Source organism: Caretta caretta, chromosome 23 (assembly GCF_965140235.1).
Source record: "Caretta caretta isolate rCarCar2 chromosome 23, rCarCar1.hap1, whole genome shotgun sequence".
NCBI lineage: Eukaryota > Metazoa > Chordata > Testudines > Cheloniidae > Caretta > Caretta caretta.
The window spans coordinates 674,778-695,409 of NC_134228.1; the positions used below are offsets into that span (position 1 = coordinate 674,778).

Consider the following 20,632-nt stretch of genomic DNA (forward strand, 5'->3'; position numbering starts at 1 on the left):
GTTAACTGTGGGGTCCGGGCTGGTCAGGGGAAAAGACACAGAAGAAACCCAGCACCAACAGTGTAACCAGCCAGCCTGGCCTGCCCCCTGGGCCCAGCCAGTCCGGCCATGTCCACACCAATCCCTCTGGAAGCATTGCGGTCCAGCCCGGCAGGGCTGGCTAGCTTGGTCCTCTCTGCACATTTCAGTATTATCTGTTTGGGGCATGAGCGTTAGGCGTATTCGGTGCCTATCGTGAGAGCCAAACTCTCTGTCTCATATTGTTCTCAATTTTGTTCCTCCAAAGGGCTAGTGTGTGGCCTGCCCTCTGGGGGTGTGGGGTACTGAGACCCTGGTGTGATGATCACGGCCTGGGTTTGAGTCCTATCTTTGAACAAAGCTGGAAAATTTAGGCACCTCAAGACAGGCTGTTTTGTTCAGGGGTGGGGCTGTATCTGGGGAACCCCTTTCTCAAAGGACCCTAAACTTGGGTCACTAACCCTAGCTAGCTAGCCCTCCCACACTCCCATGACCCACACCAAATTTCAAGACAAGTTGAGTAACCGTCTGGATTTTAGAGCACTTCGGAAAGTTGAGCTTTAAATCAGAGAGCTGGTTTTAACCTGAACTATAGCAGGGCTGTCTGCCGTGCCACGTAATGAGAGGACATGCTGTACACGCACAGAGGGGTATTAGCTAGTGACCCCAACGGACATTGTCTCATAACCTCACAAACACACACTAGACCCCACTGCTCACCCAGAGCCCGGGATAGAACCCAGGAATCCTGGCTCCCAGCCCCCACCAGCAGTGGGCAGGACACAAACCCAAGAGAGGGCAGGGAACCCAGGGAGGGACTGGCTGGGGTTGTGGGCTTGTGGTTATGGGGTACCCAGGGTTCCCAATTAGTGGTGAAACCTGTAACAACCAGGACTGTGTTGTTAGAGGGGCTGGGAGCCAGGATTCCTGGGTTCTAACCTGGCTCGGGGAGGGGAGTGGGACCTAGTGGGTTAGAACGGGGGCAGTTGGGAGTCAGGACTCCAGGGTTCTCTCCCCAGCTCAGGGATAGCGTTGGGCTGAGGGTTACAAAGGCAGGTTCACCAGGGGCTGTGGGGTTCACAGTGTCACAGGACTCCAATAACAGGACCCTGCCCCATGCCTGCTTCCCCTCTATCTCCCTGCCCTCAGTGGGAGAAGCTGCCCCACCCCCACTGCCTGGTCAGGCTCTATATAATGACAACTGAAGGGGAAGGAGACTCAGGGACTCTCAGCTCTGTCGGCAGCTGGATCCATCCCTCTGTCGGGAGCCCCACGACTTGGGTAAGCTGAAAACATTGTTGCTTAACAGACCCCAGCCAGGCGGGAAATGCAGAAAGAAGGGCACTGCGGATTGACCCCAGGGTGCCTGGGAGCAGAATCCAGTCCTGACCCCACTTCAGCCAGGGGGTGACTCTGGATTGACCCTGCGGGGGCTGAGACCAGAATCTTAGCAAGAGGGTGAAAGAAAGAGTAGGTGAGATCTGGACTCAGGACTTCTCAGTCCTCTCGTGGCTCTGGGGTGAGGGGGAGTGGGGTCTTTGGATCAGATTTTATGGGGGATAGGTCCATCAATGGCTATTAGCCAAGGGATACAATCCCATACTCTGGGTGTCCCTAAACCTCCAACTGTCGGAACCCGGGAGTGGAAGATGCATGTGGATCACTCCTTAATTGCCCTGTTTTGTACACTCTGCCAGAAGCTCTGGTACGGGCCACTGTCAGAGACAGGATACTGGGCTAGCTGGACCTTTGGTCTGACCCTGTCTGGCAGCTCTTCTGTTCTTGTCTCTCAGTGTGTCCTCAGGATCATCTGGCTGGAGCCATGGCTCTGAAAGGGACCCCCGTGCTGCTCCTGCTGGCTGCTGCACTGGTGCTGTTGGGAGCACCAGCTACTGCAGATCAGTACCAGAAGTTCCTCCTCCAGCACGTCGATGCGAATCCCACAGGCCGTAACGACAAGTACTGCAACAAACAAATGCACTACGTGTTGAAGGAATTGAGGAGGTTGGACCCAGATCCTGGGGAAAAAGTCTGCAAGGACCCGAACACCTTCATCCACGCGAACAGCAAAGCTATCAGAGCCGTCTGCACTGACGAGGGAGGCACGGACTATGAAACCAAGAGTGGCCAGATCATGCGCCAGAGCCGCAATAGATTCCAGGTCACCACCTGCACCTGGCGTGGAGGGAAACCACTTAACAACTGCAAATACCAGGCTGCCGCTGACTTCAGGATGATCGTCATCGCCTGCAATGAGCAAAAGTTCCCCGTGCATTTCGCCGAGAGCCAGATCTGACGGGGTGATGAGGAGGCCACTCCGGTTTCCCTCGCATTCTGCTGCTGCCTCTCTTGGTGCAGAGTTCTCTTCATTTTCTCTGCCTGTTATGTAGTACAGCCCCCCTTATGCCCCCTCACGCCCTGCTGCCCCTAGTGCCCGTTGCACAGTATAGTCAACCCTCTCTCGCATTGCTTTGGGTGATGTGGGGAATTGATTGTCTCAGGCTGAGCCATGGTAGCTGTTGCTGAGTTGGATTCTCTTCCTATTTCCTGCAATAAAATACATTCATGCAAATGCAGACGGGCTGGGTGTGTGTTTCTGGGGACGTGATGCAGAGAAATTAGACGTCGCTCTCTGTCTCTCTTTCCGAGCCCTAACAGCGCTGAAAACCGAATGAGTAGTTATCAATGGTTGTCCAACTGGGAGCTATAACCGCATATCGAGGGGCGGTCCCTCAGGGGTCAGTCCTGGGTCCAGTACTATTCAATATTTTCATTAATGACTTGGATAATGAAGTGGAGATTATGCTTATAATATTTGCAGATGACACCCAGCTGGGAGGGGTCGCAAGCGCTTTGGAGGACAGGGTTAGAATTCAAAACGACCTTGCCGAATTGGTCTGATACCAACAAGATGAAACTCAATAAAGACAGGTGCAAAGAACTTCACTTAGGAAGGAAAAATCAAATGCACAACTACAAAATGGGGAATAACTGGCCAGGTGGCCGCCGTGCTGAAAAGGACCTGGGGGTTATTGTGGATCACACATTGAACGAGTCAACAATGGGCTGCAGCTGTGAAAAAGGCTGATGTCCTTCTGGGGTGTATTAACAGGAGTATTGTATGTGAGACATGGGAGGGAATTGTCCTGCTCTACTCAGTTTTGGGCCCCACGCTACAAGAGGGATGTGGATAAATTGGAAAGCATCCAGCAGAGGGCAACAAAAGTGATTAGGGGGCTGGAGCACATAGGGTGACCAGATGTCCCGATTTCATAGGGACAGTCCCGATTTTTGGGTCTTTTTCTTATATAGGCTCCTATTACCCCCCACCCCCATCCCAATTTTTCACATTTGCTGTCTGGTCACCCTAGGAGCACATGACTTACGAGGAGAGGCTGAGGGAACTGGGATTGTTTAGTCTGCAGAAGAGAAGAATGAGGGGGGATTTGATCGCTGCTTTCAACTACCTGAAAGGGGATTCCAAAGAGGATGGAGCTCGGCTGTTCTCAGTGGTAGCAGATGACAGAACAAGGAGTAATGGTCTCAAGTTGCAGAGGGGGAAGTTTAGGTTGGATATTAGGAAAAACATTTTCACTAGCAGGGTGGTGAAGTACTGGAATGGGTTACCTAGGGAGGTGGTGGAATCTCCTTCCTTAGAGGTTTTTAAGGTCAGGATTGACAAAGCCCTGGCTGGGACGATTTAGTTGGGGATTGGTCCTGCTTTGAGCAGGGGGTTGGACTAGATGACCTCCTGAGGTCCCTTCCAACCCTGATATTCTATGATTCTATGATTCTCAGCTCTTGCAAGGGAAACAATGACCCTTGATCTCTTGACTTGGCAGGCAAATAGAGGACAGATCGATTTTCAGCCCTCTTTTTCACTTTCCTTTCCTTCTGCAGTTGTTTCACTCCAGCCATATTTTAGACTGTAGGACCAGGGAGGTGACTTTATCCGTGTGTACGGTGTTGGTGGGACCGATACTGGCATACTGAGAATACTGCATCCGGTCCTGGGGTCCACCTTCTGAAAAGGATGTTGAAAAATGGGAAAAGGTGCAGAAAAGAGCCACAAAAATGATTTAAGGGCTGAAGAAGTGAGAGAATTAAAGAACTCGATCTGTTAATTTATCTAAAAGAAGACTGAGAGGTGACTTGATGACAATGTATAAGGAGAGAAAACTGTTTAATCTAGCAGAGAATGGCAGAAAAAGAACCAATGGCTGGAAGTTAAAGCCGGACAAATTGAAATTAGAAATAAGGCACCACTTTTTAACAGTGAGGATGAGGAATCACTGAAACAAATGACCAAGGAGAACAAACTCCACCTTCTCCATCTCTGGATGGCTTCCAATCCAGACTAGACACCTTTGTGGAAGGTGCTTTAGCCAAACACAAGTGATTAGGCTCAGTGCCATTGGAAGTGAGTGAAATTCTCTGGCCTGTGTAATACAGAAGATCCAACTAGACGATCGAATGGCCCCTTGTGGCTTTAAAATATGTATAAGTCTAGGAATTGTTCTGGTAGGAGGAAATTCACCGAGGGTCATTCAGAATGTGAACACCCCAGCTCTACATGGCTTCTTGTGAAAATGGGCATGGAAAAGACGCGTTAAGGCCAGGAATGATCTCAAATTTCCCCATGGGTGAGACAGTGGATCCCACCCCAAAACAGGCTGGACCCTGTAGATAATGACCATGGGGGGCTGGCTCCAGGGGCCGGATTCCTAGCCACTGCTCTCCACTGGCACCGGCTATGGGTCCCTGCCAGGCCCCCTCTGTGCTGGCTCCTGTCACCCTGCAGTGTCCCCCGGTCCTCACAGGCTTGGGGCTTTGACACCCTCCACAGTCCAGGGGCAGGCCCAGATCAGGCCCTAACGGGGCTGCTCACGACCCCTGGTCTGGCCCCAGCCCTATCCCGGGCAGGGAGCGAGGCCTGAGGGCCTGTCCCACGCTGCCCAGTCCCACTGGCTTGCCAAGTGTTGGTTGGTGGTTAGGACATTAGGGGACTCCTCCTTGCGGTCTGGGGCAGATTGCTCTTCCCGTGACAGAGGGGGAAACCCTGCACGAAAAGGCGAAGTTTCACAACCCGGCTGGGGCAATGGGCTAACAGGTGGTGACTCCACTAACCGATGGGATGTGCAATGGCTGCTCGTTCCCCCTGTTAACCACCGTGCTCTGCTCCCATGTGCAGTGTCGTTGTGGTGTGGTGTGGTGTGGGGCGGCAGAGGAGGGAATGATCCCAGGTTAACAATGTGATGCAGCTGCAAAAAAGGCTAGTATCTTTCTGGGGTGTATTACCAGTAGTGTTGTATGCAAGATACGGGAGGGAATTGTCCTGCTCTACTTGGCACTGGTGAGGCCCCAGTTGGAGTCCTGCGTCCCAGTTCTGGGCACCGCACTTTAGAAAAGATGTGGACAAATTGGAGAGAGTCCAGAAGAGAGCAACAAAAATCATCAAAGGTTTAGAAAACCTGACCTGTGAGGGAAGGACTAAACATGCCCAGTTTTTTTAACTAGGGATGCTTAGTCTGGAGAAAAGAAGACTGTGGGGGACCTGATAACAGTCTTCATATACGTTAAGGGCTGTTATAAAGGGGACCATGATCAATTGTTCTCCATATCTGCTGACGGTAGGACAAGAAGTAATGGGCTTAATCTGCAGTGAGGGAGATTTAGGTGAGATGTTAGGGAAATCTTTCTGACTGTAAGGGTAGTTAAGCTCTGGAAGAGGTTCCCAAGGGCGGTTGTGGATTCCCCCTCATTGGAAGGTTTTAAAAACAAGTTTGACAAACTCCTGTCAGGGCTGATCTAGGTTTCCTTGGTCCTGTCACAGCAGAGGGGGCTGGCTGCACTAGATACCTCGTGAGGTCCCTTCCAGCCCGACATTTCTATGATTCACTGACCAGGGATTGGAAAAGGAGTTATGGGTCATTTCCCTTTCTGGGGCACTGGCTCCAATCTGAACCCAGAGTGGGGGACTGGGTGGCTCAGGGGGTAGGGAATTGGTTAAAGGACTTTTCCTGTCTAGGTGGCACCAGTTACAATTTGGCCACAAGTTGAGTGGCTCAGTGGGGCTTGGGAGTGGGGTCAAGGGCGGCTGGTGATCTTTCAAGTGGGGCATAGCAGAAACCTCTGGGGCCGTCCAGCACCATATCTTCCATTTAGCCCCAGACCTCTGGGATCGTTTCCTCCTTCCCTCTAATTCCCACCCCACTTTGCCCTGGCTCCTGAGGTCTCCCCTCTTCCCTTCTCCCCAGGCCCTGGGGCTCAATCCCTGCCCTGTCCCACAGTTCACCATCAGCTGCAAGCCCCTGATGCCTTTTCACCTCCTAATCCCCTAGACCTCACCCTGCCCTCCCCCGGGCCGGGAGCCGCAGATGAACCAGCTCAGAAGGGTGGCTCTTCCCCTGCCCATCTGGCCTCTCTTCCTCCTTCCTCAGGACCCCCCGCGGCTATTTGACAATGTTTCCTCCAGCTTCTCCTCCCCTGCAGACTGAAATCAAGGGCTGATAGGAAGCAAGCGTGGGGATTTGGAGTGGGGGCCGGGGTACTGGATTCGCTGCCCAAACCACAGGCTGCAGTGTCTGTCATGTGCTGTGAAGTGTTTCACCCTCTCTGCCCCGTGTAGACACTATGCTGTGTTCACGATTCGGATTTATGGGTGCACACACAGATCAAGCTGTTAGATTTCAGAGTGGCAGCCGTGTTAGTCTGTATCAGTAAAAACAACAAGGAGTCCTTGTGGCACCTTACAGACTCACAAATTTATTTGGGCATAAGCTTTTGTGGGCTAAAACCCACTTCATCAGATGCATGGGGTGGAAAATACAGGAGCAGGTGTATATATACACAGTACATGAAAAGATGGGAGTTGCCTTACTAAGTGTGTGTGTGGGGGAGGCCAGTGCTACAGTATAAAAGCCACCCGCAGATAAGGGGTTGGAGGTGGGGACAGAACATGGAGGCCAATGACCGTGGTGATGGTTGTCACTGGTGTGTTAGAGACGTGTATTGTGGCTGCTGAGGGACGGTGTGGAGGAATGGGAGGGGGCTGTGGGTCAGGATAGAGTGGGTGCCGGTAAAGCTGTGTTGGGGGCAGAGCTGGTGGGTCAGGATTGAGGGGCACCGGCAGATCATGGGCAGATCCCTGACATCTAACAGTAAATATTTACCAAACCTGATGCCTCCTTTTTATGGCAATTGCACCACTCTTGGGGACAGAGCCTAATCTCCATTGTGGAGTCGAGGGCCCCATGGTGCGTGGGCACAGAGTGGGAAACGATCCTTACCCTAAAGAGCTCCCGGTCTAAACAGACTCTGGACTCCCGTTTCACAGTCCAGGAGCATGGCCCGGAGGGCTCCATGAGAACGGGGCAAGGAAATTGTTTCTTCTAAAAAAGAAAAACAGGGCAAAAGTGATAAAAGCAGAGCGTGATTAGTGGGTGCAGGGATGCTCGAGGGCCCAGCTTATGCCTTGGGGCCTGAATTTCCCCCAACGAAGGGCAAGTCTTCGATAGCCATGGTGCAGTGTATCCGAGCCACGTCCGTGATCCACCCCATTTGGGCCCTGAACCACAGCGCAATGTGCTGCAGCCCCGGCCTGCTCCATCCCTTGTGGGCCCTGGGCGGCAGAGAAGAGCCACGATGCAGCTGGTTTCAGCAAATCCTCTGCAGAGCCAGCCCAGCCCAGCTTCTGACCGGCTGTGCACAACACAGATCTCTGGCTCCGAGGACTGGCTGAATCCTCCCCTGCCTGCCGGTTCTGTGCATGTGCAGAAAGCTTCCTGTTCCCATGTGCAAGAAGAATCAGCCTGTTTTCCAGCCCCAGCTGGAGGCCTCACATCTGCACTTGCTGGGCTAGGAAATCATTCTGCGGCTCCCCTTCACACGTCAGCGATAATCCGGTGCCTCGGCTTGATTAGCTGGCAGGCTGGGCCCGCCTGTCTCCTGCCTTTCGTTTGTCGCAGACAGCAGTAAGTTTCCGCCTGCCCAGCTTCTTGGCTCTGGATTATTTTAATTTCTCGGAGGTGTTGTAAATGGAATTTTTATTTTATTTTTGACTTCGCTTGGAGTAATTCCTGACTTTGCCGCTGCATGTCCCATCTAGGCTCTGCAGCACCCATCCTCACTGCCCCGGCACACGCCCATGCAGCCGGGTGTTCAGTGGGAGCTGAAGTGTGGTGGGTTCGCTACATGTCACTTTTTAGCACCGTCACCAGGCAGGTTCGTGGGTGCTGGCTATTCTCTGCCCCCCTCGGACCTGTAGGGGCAGATCAGCGGTGTGCTAAGAGCACATGACACCCTGGCTATTCTCTGCCCCACAGGGCCCATAGGGGGCAGATCAGGGTGTGGCCGCAATGAACTGCGCTCTGGCTATTCCCTGCCCCTCCCCAGGGCCCATAGGGGGAATCAGGGGTCTGGCCAGGGCGCACTGCGCTCTGGCTATTCCCTGCCCCCCCCCAGGGCCCATAGGGGGAATCAGGGGTCTGGCCAGGGCGCACTGCGCTCTGGCTATTCCCTGCCCCCCCCAGGGCCCATTGGGGGCAGATCAGGGGTCTGGCCGGGGTGCACTGCACTCTGGCTATTCTCTGCCCCCCCCCCAGGGCCCATTGGGGGCAGATCAGGGGTCTGGCCGGGGCGCACTGCACTCTGGCTATTCCCTGCCCCCTCTCCCCGACCCCAAAAAGTTAGAGCAGCCTTCAGAAGAATAGTAGCTCCTCATGCAGAGGATGTTTAAAAATCTGACCCATCCGTAGGTGCTGAGATGGAAGCTTAGCTATGTTTGAAAGTCTGGCCCTAGGTGACCTTCCCAAGGCCACGCACTGGGGGCCTGCTCCCTCCCTTCCTGCTCCTCACGCAGTCGTTTGCATCAGAGCAAAGCACTTTTGGATGTGGTGGCATCTCGTGCCCACTTTACCCTGGTGCACAACGACAGTGCAGGGTGGGCAGAGAATTGAGCCCTGCAAGCCGGCCGCGGAGCCAGGAATTGCACTGGGAACTGGCGGCATTTCACACCCACCTCGCGCTGGTTTGACTCAGGACCCGGGTTTCTCTTTTCTATCCTGCTGTGGATCCCAATTCTGCATTTCACTGCAGTGCCGGTGCTCCCGTGCTGACAGGCAGCAATAGCATCTTAACATGTCTGACATGGATAATTCCTCTAGGAGCGTGTGCCAGACACACCGTGGCTTCTGGGGGGTAAGATCAGTAGCCCCAGGCCAGTGCTGTAGCCTGAAGGAACGACCAGGAATGGAAAATGCTGACAGGCTGCAGAGAGCTGGCGAGGGCTGAAGGACACATTGGGAGCGCTAAGGCAGGGAAAGACGAGGATGCTAATGGGTGGGCTGCCACACCATCCATCGGTGCAGACGTTTGTGCTAAATGGGCAGGAGGGGCGGCTGGGGCCCCTCTCTCGTTGTCATGCACATCTTGCACACGGTAGGTTGCTGGCCCAGCCAGGCTCTTGTACCAGATATGGACAGGCTACAGAGCTTCCTTCCCAAAAAGAGACACCAGAGAGGGGGTCAGCATAAGACCAGTTAATGCACGGCCAGCAGTGGCTGAGGTTAGCCTAATTTAGGTACGTTGCACGTTGCATCACTTAGTGGCTGAATAATACAGTTTAACATTGATACAGTTCATAGAATCATAGAATATCAGGGTTGGAAGGGACCTCAGGAGGTCATCTAGTCCAACCCCCTGCTCAAAGCAGGATCGATCCCCACCTGAATCATCCCAGCCAGGGCGTTGTCAAATCTGACCTTAAAAAATTCTAAGGAAGGGGATTCCACCACCTCCCTAGGTAACGCATTCCAGTGTTTCACCACCCTCCTAGTGAAAAAGTTTTTCCTAATATCCAACCTAAACCTCCCCCACTGCAACTTGAGACCATTACTCCTCGTTCTGTCATCTACTACCACTGAGAACAGTCTAGATCCATCCTCTTTGGAACCCCCTTTCAGGTAGTTGAAAGCAGCTATCAAATCCCCCCTCATTCTTCTCTTCCACAGACTAAACAATCCCAGTTCCCTCAGCCTCTCCTCATAAGTCATGTGTTCCAGTCCCCTAATCATTTTTGTTGCCCTCCGCTGGACTCTTTCCAATTTTTCCACATCCTTCTTGTAGTGTGGGGCCCAAAACTGGACACAGTACTCCAGATGAGGCCTCACCAATGTCGAATAGAGGGGAACGATCACGTCCCTCGATCTGCTGGCAATGCCCCTACTTATACATCCCAAAATGCCATTGGCCTTCTTGGCAACAAGGGCACACTGTTGACTCATATCCAGCTTCTTGTCCACTGTAACCCCTAGGTCCTTTTCTGCAGAACTGCTGCTGAGCCATTCGGTCCCTGGTCTGTAGCAGTGCATTGGATTCTTCCGTCCTAAGTGCAGGACTCTGCACTTGTCCTTGTTGAACCTCATCAGATTTCTTTTGGCCCAATCCTCCAATTTGTCTAGGTCCTTCTGTATCCTATCCCTACCCTCCAGCGTATCTACCTCTCCTCCCAGTTTAATGTCATCTGCAAACTTGCTGAGGGTGCAATCCACGCCATCCTCCAGATCATTTATGAAGATATTGAACAAAACCAGCCCAAGGACCGACCCTTGGGGCACTCCACTTGATACCGGCTGCCAACTAGACATGGAGCCATTGATCACTACCCGTTGAGCCCGACAATCTAGCCAACTTTCTATCCACCTTATTGTCCCTTCATCCAGCCCATACTTCTTTAACTTGCTGGCAAGAATACTGTGGGAGACCGTGTCAAAAACTTTGCTAAAGTCAAGGAACAACATGGCCACCCCTTTCCCCTCATCCACAGAGCCAGTTATCTCATCATAGAAGGCAATTAGATTAGTCAGGCATGACTTGCCCTTGGTGAATCCATGCTGACTGTTCCTGATCACTTTCCTCTCCTCTAAGTGCTTCAGAATGGATTCCTTGAGGACCTGCTCCATGATTTTTCCAGGGACTGAGGTGAGGCTGACTGGCCTGTAGTTCCCAGGATCCTCCTTCTTCCCTTTTTTGAAGATGGGCACTACATTAGCCTTTTTCCAGTCATCCGGGACTTCCCCCAATTGCCATGAGTTTTCAAAGATAATGACCAATGGCTCTGCAATCACAGCCGCCAACTCCTTTAGCACTCTCGGATGCAACGCATCCGGCCCCATGGACTTGTGCTTGTCCAGCTTTTCTAAATAGTCCCGAACCACTTCTTTCTCCACAGAGGGCTGGTCACCTCCTCCCCATGCTGTGCTGCCCAGTACAGCAGTCTGGAAGCTGACCTTGTTCGTGAAGACAGAGGCAAAAAAAGCATTGAGTACATTAGCTTTTTCCACATCCTCTGTCACTAGGTTGCCTCCCTCATTCAGTAAGGGGCCCACACTTCCCTTGACTTTCTTCTTGATGCTAACATACCTGAAGAAACCCTTCTTGTTAGTCTTAACATCTCTTGCTAGCTGCAACTCCAGGTGTGATTTGGCCTTCCTGATTTCACTCCTGCATGCCCGAGCAATATTTTTATACTCTTCCCTGGTCATTTGTCCAGTCTTCCACTTCTTGTAAGCTTCTTTTTTGTGATTAAGATCAGCAAGGATTTCACTGTTAAGCCAAGCTGGTTGCCTGCCATATTTACTATTCTTTCTACACATCGGGATGGTTTGTCCCTGTAACGTCAATAAGGATTCTTTAAAATACTGCCAACTCTCCTGGACTCCTTTCCCCCTCATGTTATTCTCCCAGGGGATCCTGCTCATCAGTTCCTGAGGGAGTCAAAGTCTGCTTTTCTGAAGTCCAGGGTCCGTATTCTGCTGCTCTCCTTTCTTCCTTGTGTCAGGATCCTGAACTTGACCATCTCATGGTCACTGCCTCCCAGGTTCCAATCCACTTTTGCTTCCCCTACTAATTCTTCCCGGTTTGTGAGCAGCTGGTCAGGAAGAGCTCTGCCCCAAGTTGGTTCCTCCAGCACTTGCACCAGGAAATTGTCCCCTACATTTTCCAAAAACTTTCTGGATTGTCTGTGCACCACTGTATTGCTCTCCCAGCAGATATCAGGGTGATTGAAGTCTCCCATGAGAACCAGGGCCTGCGATCTAGTAACTTTCGTGAGTTGCCGGAAGAAAGCCCCGTCCGCCTCATCCCCCTGGTCCGGTGGTCTATAGCAGACTCCCACCCCGACATCATCCTTGTTGCTCACGCTTCTAAACTTAATCCAGAGACTCTCAGGTTTTTCTGCAGTTTCATACTGGAGCTCTAAGCAGCCATACTGCTCCCTTACATACAGTGCAACTCCCCCACCTTTTCTGCCCTGCCTGTCCTTCCTGAACAGTTTATATCCATCCATGACAGAACGTTACGTTTCCCTCTCTCAATTCTACATTCCTAACCTTCACGAAATTCACACTGCCACAGTGTCTCTGAAGTTTGGTGCCTAACAGCCTGTTAAATGTCTCTAACTTGTCCTTGTTTTCAAATTACGTGACCCAAACGACTGGCTCCGGTTGGTCTGGAAAGTCTTCGCTTCTTGTTCTGCATCCACCATCTATAGCGTCTGCTCTGTTGATTTTTCTTTACAATGAACTGTCAATGTTGACGGTTTCTGTTAAACTCTCCACTGTCAGTCTCGATCACGTATGATCTGGGCACTGAATGAATTTTCTTTACGACAGCTGGAGTTGTCCATTCTTCTTCTCCATCTGGTTTGCTGCAAACACAGTCGCCAGGTTCTAGACCAAGCAGTTCTCTGAGTGCACTCTGTTTGTGAAAGAATTCCTTCACTCTTTCTGTATTTTTATCTGAATTGTCTACTTTCTTCAGGTCTGGCCACTATAGAGATAGGTTCTTTTCCAAAGTTGGAACAGTAGTTCCGAATTGTCTTCTTATCAGGAGTTGTGTTGGACTATACCCAGTAGCTGTTATCGATGTTGATCTGTAACTCAGAAGAGCAAAGAATGGATCTTCCTGCTGTAGAATTTTCTTGGTCACTGGCCAAGGTCAGGAAGGATTTTTCCTCCCAGTGCACAATTGGCTTGATGTATTGTGTGCGGTGGAGAGGGGAAGGGGTGTCACTTTTTTCTGAAGCATCAAGGATTGGCCACAGCTGGAGACAGGACACCAGATGGGATGGACCTGTGCTGTGCTGTGGAACAGAGAATCCTACTCTAGTTGCCTGGCTGGCCTGCCTTGGTCACATGCTCAGGGTCAAGCCGATGGCCAGTGTGTGGCTGGGAAGCAATTTTCCCCTAGATCAGATTGGCTGGGACCTTAGGGGCTTTTTGCCTTTCTCTGGAGCATGGCGGTGTGCCTTGCCTAGGATCATCTAGCCATATCTCATCTAATCCATTCCTTGCCAGCGCAGGGGCCTCGGGCATAGGTGGCCCCTTGGGCTCTCCTGTTCCTCACAACAATTTAGTCTCCTGAGGCCTGAAATGCTTTAGTCTTTCCCAAGTTTTTGCGCTCAATACAGGGGTAACTGGTAAATGTAATAGCCGGTGCTATGTAGGAGCTCAGACTAGTTAATCTAATAGCCCTTTCTGCCTTTAAACTTTGTGAGGCTATGAACCAGATCTCCTAAGTCCCAGACCAGCACCGTGACCACCAGTCACCCTTCCATGGCACTTGCACGTGTTTGGCATCCTCAGACCGACCCCTAGGTGCAAGCAGGCCCCTGCAAATCCATCCCTCCCGCTCAGCATCTCCCCTTGTTTTGGAGCTTTGCATTTTGACAACGTCAGCACGTCTGTTTTTTTAAAAGGGTTAGGAGATTTATTGATTCATTAAAAAGTAAACCCAACGTTTTTATTGCATAAGGTTTAAATTTGTTGCTTTCATTAGCATAACTCCGACAAAATTAATCCCACTCCTTTATGGCCACAGCAACCTTATTTAATTTTCTGTTTTGTAAACCACTTGCTCTAAGCTTATTTTAATAGCATTAAGGCAGTTCGCTTTGAGCCTGGGTAAACAGCAATGGCTATATTGTATTTTCAGCAGATTGGTCAACAGAAGGAGACAGGGCGTGAGCTGTTTCGTGCTCTCTCTCGGGTTGTCAAGCCTGCTAATATTTCACGGCTATCTAGCTAATATTTCATGTTGTTATTTGCTTAAGCCAGAATATCTCCCCGTGTGAAACAGGAATAATTACAGATATTTCTGCAATCGCTACTCATTCCGTTATCTTTAATTAGAAGCTGAACCAAATGTGCAGCCATGGAAGAGCCTTGGTTCAATTAGCTGCCTACTATTGTTCTGGAATGTCATTCCTTTCCGGATCTCCAGCCAAGGAAGGCTCCGTCGCAGACCCAGGCAGAGGGATGTAAAAACGTCCCGTTCAATGTCCAGGAAAGGGCGCGCTAAAGGAGGACGGCAGCCTCTCCAGTACATCGATATCTGCTCAATAAGAATGGGCACAGTAGCAAGGAGAGCTCATGGACAAGCGCGTCTGACGGGTTCCCTCTCTGTGCTGATCCACAGAGGATGGGGTCGTTGCCGTGCTGCCTAGGGTGGCTCTCCTTGTTAGCTCACGCGCCAGCAGCTTATGCTTTTAGCTCTGGAGGTCCTTTGTGTCTCACCCAAGAGGGTGACATCAGACCTGTCCCTGCTCCATTGACACCTGAGCTGGGAATTGTCTCTTAGCAGAAGTTGCCACTTCACTGTCACGGCTGGCCAGATGCTTGCCCGGTCTCTGTCACTGCAGACTGGGTCCAGCAGCGAAAGCATTGGGCTGGGACTCAAGGGATCTTGGGCCAATTCTGCCACAGCCCCCCTCTCTGTGTGTGTGGCCTTGGAGACATTGCTTTGGATGGAGTTGTCAGGACGACGCATCCCCCACAACTGCTGCCCGATTTTCGAAAGAGCTCGGCAGGTTTGATTGTGGGACAGAGCTGGGAATGGAACCCCGGAGTCCTGACTCCCAGCCCCCTCTACTATAACCCACTAGATGCCACTCCTCTCCCAGAGCTCAGGATAGAACCCAGCAGTCCTGACTCCCCACCCTGCCCCATGCTAAGGAGTTTATTTCCCCTTTCGGTAAGCAAGCACATGAAGGGAACAGCAGATCATGAGATGCAAAAGACTCTGGAAGTTTCTGGCTTCCCAGTTTTCAGCACAGATTTGCCAGTTATTCCCCAGGGGGAATAAATCCGGGCGAGATCAGGCTGCTCTGGATTCTGACACAGCCACATCGTTGCTCGGCACCCCATCGTGAGGATGTTATTGGTGTTGCTTCAGCTATTATTACTAATTATGTTCCTATAAATGGTGGTTAGTGCTGCCAGGCCTCATTAGCTCTTGATGCTGCCATACGGGAATGGGAGCTGCAGGGAGTGGCAGGGGGAGTAGCTGGTGATGGCTCAGCGGGTCTCCGAGTCCCCTGGAGGTTGTGTGTGGAAGCCGTGGTGGGCCACAGTAGGTCAGACACGTACACCTCCCCCTTCTCTTAGCTCTCAAAGGGCCCGATGCCTACGGGACGTGGCAAGAGGGGCCACCCTTAAAAGCAAACCCCACAGAGTGCAGTGGTATGCCCAGATTTCTGGGGCGGTTTTCATGGGAGGTGGCTTAGGGAAGAGGGGCAGAACCCATCACAGATAAAATTTATGCAGGCTGACAGTGGGCCTTGAAACAGTCCCTTCACTCTGAGATGTGCCAGGCCAGGCTCTCTGTCTGTCTGTCTCCGTACACATCCCTCTGCCTGTCCATCCATCCACATAAGTACCCTTCTATCCATTCGTGAGTGCAGGTACTCTCTGTCCATCCATCCACATAAGTACCTTTCTATCTATTCATGAGTGCATGTATCCTCTATCCAGGAGCGTACACACCTATCTCTCTATACCATGGTCTAGGTACAGTTCTGTCCCCAGAACTGATCGTAGGCTGGTGGCCAGAAGGAAAAGCAGCTCGCTTTGAACGGATAGGAAAGCAGAGACTTCCAGAGCCGTGGTGAAGGAATTTTGGCTGTCATGGTGTAATGGGTTAGAGCAGGGAATTGGGTTCTCCTTCAAAGCTTTGTATAACTCTGCCCCTGCCCTGCCAATTTTCCCACCTCATTGCACCAGCCTCACCTGCCCATTGGCCAGCTCCTTGCCCAATGACTTCTTTCCTCCTTTGCATGTGTGATGGGGTGCATGAACCCCACCCCAGGCAGGAATGGGTTGTGGGGCTGCTGGGGATTCAATCAGCCCGGACCCAGGGCACCTGAAGCAGGGGCCTGGCTGGGAGGCAGAGCTCAGTGCAGCGGGTGCCTGCTGAGGACAGAGAGAGGAGATCTCCAGCGCTTCGGGTGGGCCAGAAGGCTGGCTGAGGCCAGGCCCAGGGACTGAGGAACACAGCCGCCTAGCAGAGGGAAGGTCGGACGGCATGAGCACAGGCGAGGTGGATTCTGGGCTCCCAGCAGCTGGGAGGGGGAAGCGCCAGCTGAGGACTGAACCTGGGTCAAATGGAAGAGTTTGCTTCTCCGTGTTTATTTTGGACTTCGAGCATCCCTCTAACAGAGCTGCCCCATGCCCTTGTGCAGTGAACGTACAGGATGTGCGTGGGAACTGGGCACCGCTGGGAGCAGGGCTGGGTGCTTGGCAGGTGCCCAGCAGGCTTACCCGGCACTAACGTGAGAAACAGCCTGAGAGAAAGGAGAGGCAGGGTTAACACCCCTCATTTCACCGATGGGGAGCCGGGTCCGGAGCGGTGAAGCGATTGGCTAAAGCTAACCGCTGGCAGAGAACAGCCACTGTGCGGTGCGTGCCAGCCTCACCCCCCATCTGCCCCCTACGTGAGGGCTGGGAGCAGGGTGGGGCAGGCCCCTTGGCCAGCTCCACGCCAGCTGGGTGGTCCCGGCATGGGGCTGGTTCAGGGGATGCTCCTACCTACCCCCTTTGTGGTACCAGAGCAGCCTGGAGCACGACGCAAATGGGTCCACTGGGGCTCAACTTGCCCTGTACTTTTAGTCTCTGTGAGCTACCTGCCCACGCCCCAGCTTCCCAGTCAGGGTCTCTGCCCGGCTCAAAGCCTGTGGGAGCTGCGGTCCTGTGGTTGGCACTGTCTGGGCCAGGGCCAGGGGGCTCGGCTCTCAGCCCCAGGCCTGCGGCCCATGCTCTGGCCAGAAGCAGGAGGCGTTTTTATGGGAGGGAGGCAGCAGTAGGTGCTGCAGACAGGGAGTGGGGGAGAGACGTGCCCGTACTTTGCGTTTCAGTACTGTCTTCCTTCTGACTCTAAGCTCTTTACTGTGAGGATAGGCGAGGTGCTCAGGGTCACATGGGTTGTCAGTGGCAGAGCCTGGCATAGAACCCAGGAGTCCTGGTTCCCAGTCCCTCCCAGCTCTAACCACTAGGCTCCACTCCCTGAGACCAAAATAGAACCCAGGAATCCTGATTCCTGCTCCTCCCTACCCCCAGCCTCCTCTGTACAGCAGGGCTCTGAGACAGACACTTCCCCGTAGCCAGACACTGGGGCTTTGCTTCCAGGGGTGAGCTCTGACCCCTCACATTGGTGACCTATGTGTCACCCGTGCAAACTGGGTGCATAACACTGCCCTTCTGACCCAGGCGTCTTTTGGCACCAGTGTAAATTGCTGTTCAAGGCCCTGATAAATTGGGTGCTTTCATTGTTATCAGTGTATCGCAGATCTTTACAGACATGGCGGGAGACGGCCCCAGCCCTGCGGAGCTCACAGACTCACCCCACAAAGGTGGGGGGTGAGGAAGCAGAGGGAATATCTACACTGCATGTTAAGCCTGGGTCCCTGGCCCCAGACTTGTGGATTCAGTATTTCAGTGCGTGTGACCATCCCCACTGCATTGCAAACCTCGGTTTACAATGGCTGGATCCCGGTCTCCCAGCCGTCTAATGTGTCCATGCTGCACGGCACAGACCTTCTGACTCAGGTCTGCAGCTTTACTTGCGTCCACACTGCAAAATGAGAGGGCTTGGACCCGAGTCTCAGCGGGACTTGGGCTCTGACCCATCCCCAGCAGGGTTCTAGCACCCAGGGCCTGAGTGCTTGCTGGCCCGAGTCACACTGACTTGTGTGTAGACAGAAGGGGGGCTTGGGCTCAAACCTGAGTCAGAGCCAGGCTTAGTGTGCAGTGTAGACATAGCCAGAGAGGGACCAGGCTGTCTGGCCCCTTTAGCCCCGTATGGTGAAACCAGCCTCTGCTCCCTTTCCAGTGCCACATGATGCCTCCTGCTGCTTCAGTCACCCTGTGACTCCCTGGAGTAACCAACAAGGGGGATTTGTCTTGCTCCCTCGTCCTTTCCAGGAGACACTGGCTTGTGAGCTTTATCGCCTGTGAGCTTTGCAAGCCCGAAATGAATACTGATGAGCCCTGTCAAACTCTCACGGCTAAGATAAGGACACTAAGTTTTATTTACTGACGGCCTTTGGGTCTCCCGTGGTGCTTACTCTAGTGAATAAAGAGCAAGCCGGGCAGGAGATTCAGGCTGCTCACTGTGGGTTTGGCTCCTGTGTCTCGCTAGGGTGGGTGGAGGAGGAGTCCCAGGAACAAGCCACTGTGATGCAAGCGCTTGCCTAGCTTTGCATGTCTCTCCATGCCATAAACCTTTGCCTAAGCTAGCGTGACCCCAGCTTTGCCCAGCAGCCGCTGTGTACGGCACAGAGACCTGCAAAGCTAGGCAAGGCCTTGCCTCACGGCCGCTTGTGCAATATTTTTCCTCATCTAGGGGTCCAAACCCCTCAGAGTTTGCTTTGGAGTTCAGGTTCGTACCAGTCACGCTGGAAACATTTCCAGCCATTTAACCAACAGTGTTAAGAGTGCAGCGAAAAGGGGGGAAAGTGGAGACACTCTCAGAGCTGTTCTTTCACTCAGAATGAACATTCATGCTCCCTATTCGCTGTTTCACACTAAATTCACGCTGACACGGAGGCTGGGATTCTCAAAGGGGCTAAGAGCTTCACAAGGGACTCATAGTTTTGGCTGCCTCAAGTGTTGGATGCTCAGTTTAAGACATTTTAAAAGGCCTGCTCTTGAGAGAGCAGATATTGAGCATCTTGAGAATCAGCTGTCTCAAGGGGGACACTTCTGTGAGTCTTGTGTGGGGCCCTAACTCCCCTTGGGCCTCTGAAATCGAAGTTACTGGAGACAATCTTCCCCTCTGCGAAACGCGCCCGTCTCTCTGCTGCGCGAGCAAAGCACTTTCATCGCCTTTGGGACGACCATCTCATAACCCTGAATGGTGACACCACGAGAGTTTCCCAGTCCTGGATTTGGAAAGTATGTTACTCCCCTACCCAGCCCCCTTTGGCAAGGGGCAGTAGGGTGAATCCCATGAGGAAGGGTGGCATAAAGCAGCCAGGAGGAGGAGCGCTTGATTTCACATCAGAAAAGGCCTTGCAGAAGCGGAGCTGGGAAGCTGACCATTTCACATGTTGGGGACAGTGAGGATGAAAAGGAAACGGAATCAGTGATATTAATAACAGGGGCTTAGAGATATTGTTCCAGCTTATCCTTAGTGCGCACACATAACTAAATCGCCTTTTAACCACATCAGAACTCTGGCAGGAGAGAGATTTTTTTCCCCAGGCACCTGCGAGTCCATTATCACGATCCAAACCTGTCCTTTGGTGCTTAGCATTTTCACTTCCAAAAAATCTCCCCGCATCATTGATGGAAAGCTCTCGACTGACTAAGCCTCCGTTACGGTGTATGCAAACAAGCCTCTACAGCTCTAAGCGCTCAAGAAATGCAGGATCTAACGTGCCCCTGACTCGAATGGCTCTCAAGGACTCGGGGATCTCGATGGCCTGTCCGTCGGGGGCTGGCCTATGAAGCCTGGCAGGAGAGCGATCGGCACCAGAGAAGACACATGCGGAGTCTGTGTCTGCGCTGTCCGTACTCTGTAACCCCCACTGCTAACCAGGGCAGCTCCCACCAAGGCAGAAGTGCATGTACCCCCAGATGCTCCTGTTTAGCCACGGTGTCTACCCCTGTTCGGGGCAGGTCTGCCAGGCCTCGTCGACACTCGTATACCCGCGGCTAGAGATTCCCCAGAGCTGACAGTGGTGTCGAGGAGCCGGGGCCTGGGTTCAGGTCTCCTAGGGAGGAAAGGAAAGTACCTGCCCCTGACAAGCCACTAAAGACCAAGAGAGGCTGCTGTCAGCTAGGAATCCCCTGCCCCTGGGTGCTCGGCATTGTCTCCCCTGGGCGACGTCTGGGCATCCTCACTGCTAGGGAGCGACTCTTTCATGGCAGCTATTGCGCTGTCAGCAGGTCTGAGCCGCTGGAGCAGGCAGCAGGTCCCTGGCCCTGGGAGGAACCAGGCTGCTCAGCCCCGCAGTATCCAGAAAGGGTCCCCATTGCCTCTGGGTGAGAACTTGCTCCTGGTGTCGCTGCCCGTTCTCTGTTAGCCACCTGCTCTGCGTCCTCCCCAGCAAAGCTGCCTTTTATCCGGTGCAGGGCCCGGCTTTTCCACGAACATGCCAATGAATCCCTTCCCCGGGGCATCTTCAGCCCCGGGACCCACTCTTCGGAGGAGACCGTGTCTCGCTGCAAGGGACCTGGGGCCTGAGTCACCAATGCATCGCTCCAGTTTCATCCGCCGTGACTGCCTCAGCCAGGAGAGGCAGGTGTCGAAAGGCGCTCCGGGAACTTCAGTTCACTTC

The 20,632-nt window shown here is 52.8% G+C and overlaps 1 protein-coding gene across 3 annotated transcripts in view; it reads left to right on the forward strand.

Moving 5' to 3' along the window:
- LOC125628124 (angiogenin-2-like) overlaps nucleotides 1-2,563 on the forward strand; it is a 240,871-nt gene extending 238,308 nt beyond the window's left edge. For 2 of the 3 annotated variants that reach the window (XM_048832925.2, XM_075122464.1), the window contains exon 2: nucleotides 1,812-2,563. In XM_048832925.2, the coding sequence (XP_048688882.2) occupies nucleotides 1,841-2,314 (474 nt within the window). In that variant the 5' untranslated portion in view covers nucleotides 1,812-1,840 and the 3' untranslated portion in view covers nucleotides 2,315-2,563. Of the gene's footprint in view, nucleotides 1-1,251; nucleotides 1,300-1,811 lie in introns of those variants that run through there. The other variant, XM_075122463.1, reaches the window with a different exon arrangement.
- The last annotated feature ends 18,069 nt before the right edge of the window (nucleotides 2,564-20,632 follow it).